General features: G+C 39.1%; 1 protein-coding gene across 1 annotated transcript; it reads left to right on the top strand.

The window, feature by feature from the left end:
* Positions 1–2,757: 2,757 nt before the first annotated feature.
* LOC108076159 (uncharacterized) lies at positions 2,758–3,599 on the top strand. The gene has a single exon (XM_017168885.3). The coding sequence runs from the start codon at positions 2,880–2,882 to the stop codon at positions 3,453–3,455; it is 576 nt and encodes a 191-aa protein (XP_017024374.1). The 5' UTR covers positions 2,758–2,879; the 3' UTR covers positions 3,456–3,599.
* Positions 3,600–4,033: the final 434 nt, after the last annotated feature.

Genomic DNA, 4,033 nt, shown 5'->3' with positions numbered 1-4,033 from the left:
TTTCTTTTAGTGCTTTTTCCTTACATACTTTTCCTGCTCTTGGCTAATTGCTGCACTCAAGCACAGCGGAATACAGGTGTGTTTGGCCAACCGAAAGCGAGTCAGACACTATGAGTACTATTCGAATACCGGGGGAAATGCAGTTTTGCGGTCAATGTTTAAGCCAATGACCATTAGCGTGTAGATGTCGGCACTTAAACCGGATGGGCAAACTGTTGGCAGCAGCTCGGGCAGAAAACTCTCCATGATCGAGACAATGAAATACATTTTGCGGCATTAATTGCCCCAAAAAACGACATGAAAAGCAACTTGAGCAATTCACACGAAGTTAAATTAATTGTGTCACACACATTCGAGGGTTTATGCGGGGTGTAAACTAGATGTTAAAAATAGTATTGTAATTTGATCTTACTATTTATAATATTTAACATATCAAATATATTTTAAGAAGTTTGTTTTTCAATTTTAATAAGAAGTAAAATTGTATAAGAAATTAAAAAGCAACTTTTAAAATAAAATATAAATTAAAGACTAATTTAAATATCATGGAACTCTTACACGAAACCAGAATATAATTTATTTAAATATATATAATAGAGTGTATATATATTTAGCGAATTCGTAACCTACTTAACGTGCAACCCCCACTCGATGTGCCCCCGAAAAAGGAACCTCAGCACATTTTGCTCTCTCTCTCTGCTCAACGAGGCCTGAAATTAATTGAGAGTGCCATCATAAACATGCCAAACGAGCAAATTTTAATTAATTCCCCAATTGCAGGACTCGACCACCCCTAGACGAAGGCATTTGTATACGATTACGGATAGGAATTCATTATGTCGCCTGCCATGTATCTTGTATTTTGTGTGTGATTTGTGACAGCTCCTTGTTGGCCCAGCCTGCATAGGAGTTAATCAATGGTGGAGCAGGACCAGGACGAAGACCAGACGCTGCAATGTGATATGGCCCAGTGAATTGGCCCAAATTAGCAGTGAGGAAAGCGAGAAAAGCGGATAATGCGAACCATAAGTTATGCTTAACTATTCGTCTCTTGAAACTCTCTGGATCTCTGTATCCCAGATCCGTGTGTCTGTTCTTGTAATTTTCTCGGAACTAATTGCTTTGAAAACTGCAAAGATGCCACTTGACACAGTACTTGGCGCGGTAACTCTTTTTTTTTCACCCGAAACCCACCCCGAAGCAAAAGCAAAAGCAGAAGCAGAAACTGCAACTACTCGTTGCCATTGCCATTGCAAACGTGGCTAAATTAAATGGCTGACAAAGTGAGCAGCATCAGCATCAGCCCGCATCCCGCTAGGACCACAGTTTTCTTTTATATTTTGTCACCAATTGCCACCGGCAGCAGCACATCGAGAGAGAAACTGTGCTGTGGAAATGAAAGCAAGGACATGGCCAGGACATGGACGCGAAAGTGGAAAGTGGAAAGTGGAAAGTGCCAAATGGCAACTCGAAAGCGTTGAAGGGGCGGGGGAGTGGGCGTTGAAAGTTTGTCATAAATCAGAATATTTTAAAAGTGTTTGCTCTGTGACAGAACAAGAAGGAGGGAGAACAAAAATTGTCAACTGTGGCAGTTATAAGCCAAGATTATGGCTGCGAACTTGTAGCCATGTCGAACAGCGAGCACGAAACTGCCACAAAATGTCTCAGGAAACGAACTTTCAAGACCCTCTCCCAGGGGGGTTAAAAAAACATTGAAATAAAATTATATCAAAATCGGCGATTGATAAAGTTTGCACATAGTGTTCGATTGTTATTGAATGTCAAATATTTGTAAAGAAAAAATAATAAACTAGAGCCTTACTAATTTCTGGCTTTTTAAACGTTCAAAAACTTTTCAAATTGAAATAAATTAAAATTATTTAAAGCCTTATTACATACATATAACAATTTTTTATATTATTATATAATATAAACCATTAATAAACAATATAAAAACAATAAAACAAAAGGTTTTTTGTTAAAAGAAAATACAAATAAAATATATACAAAGAAAACAAGATACAAAACTTTGCGGTTTTAAACCAAATTTTATTCCCAAATCCAGAAGTTCGCAGAATCCACTTGGGGTTATCCAACAAATTGGTCAATTAATTGTCTATAACAAATCACTAAACCATAAAATAACTATACAGGAAAATGTAAATATATTTTACTAGAGAAAACCGAAATTAAAATTCCTAGAAATACTTAAAACAGAAATTCTGGTGAAACTGTGATGAAAGTTACAAGGTTACAGCTGCCACTCTGAAAGGAAATATGGGTAAAATTAATAATAAAATCAACGAATTTGAATTACCAGGAATTTACACATTCTCCTGAAAAATATAACTGATATTTGTATATTTATTTTATTTATCAATTTCAAAAATATACCTCAATTATGCACCTTTATTAAAGCCCAATTAAAATAAATTGAGAGAGTATATATAAACCCTTTTCTTTTTAAATTTTTAAATATTCAAACTTTTAGGTTGAGTGGAATTCATCATTATGCTCATCAACGCTCCTTGCTGAGTGCACCTAATGCGTTCAAGCTAGATGACTCGCTGCTCCCCCAAAGTCGCTAACGGGCAAATACCAATTTAAATTCAAATTGAGACTCCAACTTGAAGTTGGAATGACAGCGAATGGTCAGTGATTTGCATTCGGCAAATGACTGACTATAGCTATGGCTGGGACTATGACTAAGCTCCGGACACTGATCTAATCGACTTGGCCGGATAGTTTTCGATAACTTGTCAGGCGACAGAAGCCGGTGACAAGTCGTCGTGCTCTCTCTCTCTCACAAAACAAACCAAATAGACAAGCAAAACTTTGATTGACATTTCAATTAAATTATAGCCAAACTCGTTGCCAAGATGTTTCGTCTGCAGAAAGTCCTGATGGCCGAGTACGAGGAGATCTACGAGCCGCTGCTGGTGGAGAATCCCAATGTTTTGGTGGATTTCCATGGCATTGGTCTGCGCCAGTACCAGATGGGCCTTACCTGCAATCATTTGCTGTTTGGCTGTGACAAATTTGTAAAGGCCTCCACCAAGCTGTCTTGGCTTCTGCCCAAGGGTTTGGACCATGAGATCGAGTCCTTTGAGCTGTCCTGCATCTTGCCGCTGCAGTTTCTTCGCTTTCACTTTTACCGCAAAGGCAATCGCTATCTAATGAATGTCAATGCCATCCAGCCATCGGGTCAGTGTGTGTTGACCAGGGAGCAGCCCATGATCTTTGAGTTTGGAGGACATCGTTATAAGCAGCACTACTGGCACACCTGGCGCGAGCATGTGGCCTCCATTCGGGCTTTGCAGTCGCGTTACAATCTGATTACCGGTGCCTCGCCCTTCTCCAGCACCGATGTCCAGCTGGAGGATGAGATCATAACGATGGCCCAGGTGCATCGACAGCCGTCTCTCTGCATCTCCGCCTGTCGCCTGGGTATTTGAGTTCAATAAGAGGCTTTCCTCAGTTCTCAAGTTTCTAAGTATTTTCCATTAACAGATTGAATCCTAAGTTTCGGTTGGGCTTGATTTTGGGTCAGCCGTCTGTTTATTTATTTATATTAAAAGCTTATTGCTTGTTTCACCTAAGAGGTAGTTATTTTTAGTAGGGAAAACGGGTCTAGAAATGTCTGGAAAACAGAGAAAATATATTTTTGAGATACTCTTCTAAGTGAAATAATTGTAAAAAGAATTATTAGTTACTTAGGTCTTGGAAAATTAAAACCTTTGAAACCTAATTAAAGGGTGATAACAATTAGCAGAATTATTCTAAAGAGAGAACATTATGTAGGAGCCCTGCCTTAGTATTTCCCTTCTCAATTCCTATACAGATTTCCCTCTGATTCCTTATATTCTCCAAACCCAACTCGCTTGGTTAATGCAATCAGCAAAACAGCCAGAAAATCAGCCACAACTGGCGAACCCAGGCCTTCTGGTTTCGGCGGCTTGTTCATCGTTCTGTTTATTTGTAGGAATGGTTGGGGGAATGACGACGAAGGAATGTGGTATTGATGTGCCCGGGT

This window comes from Drosophila kikkawai, chromosome 2R, assembly GCF_030179895.1.
Source record: "Drosophila kikkawai strain 14028-0561.14 chromosome 2R, DkikHiC1v2, whole genome shotgun sequence".
Taxonomy (NCBI): domain Eukaryota; kingdom Metazoa; phylum Arthropoda; class Insecta; order Diptera; family Drosophilidae; genus Drosophila; species Drosophila kikkawai.
The sequence above is the reverse complement of the archived record's forward strand: the minus strand, read 5'-3'. Positions and strand labels throughout refer to the sequence as shown.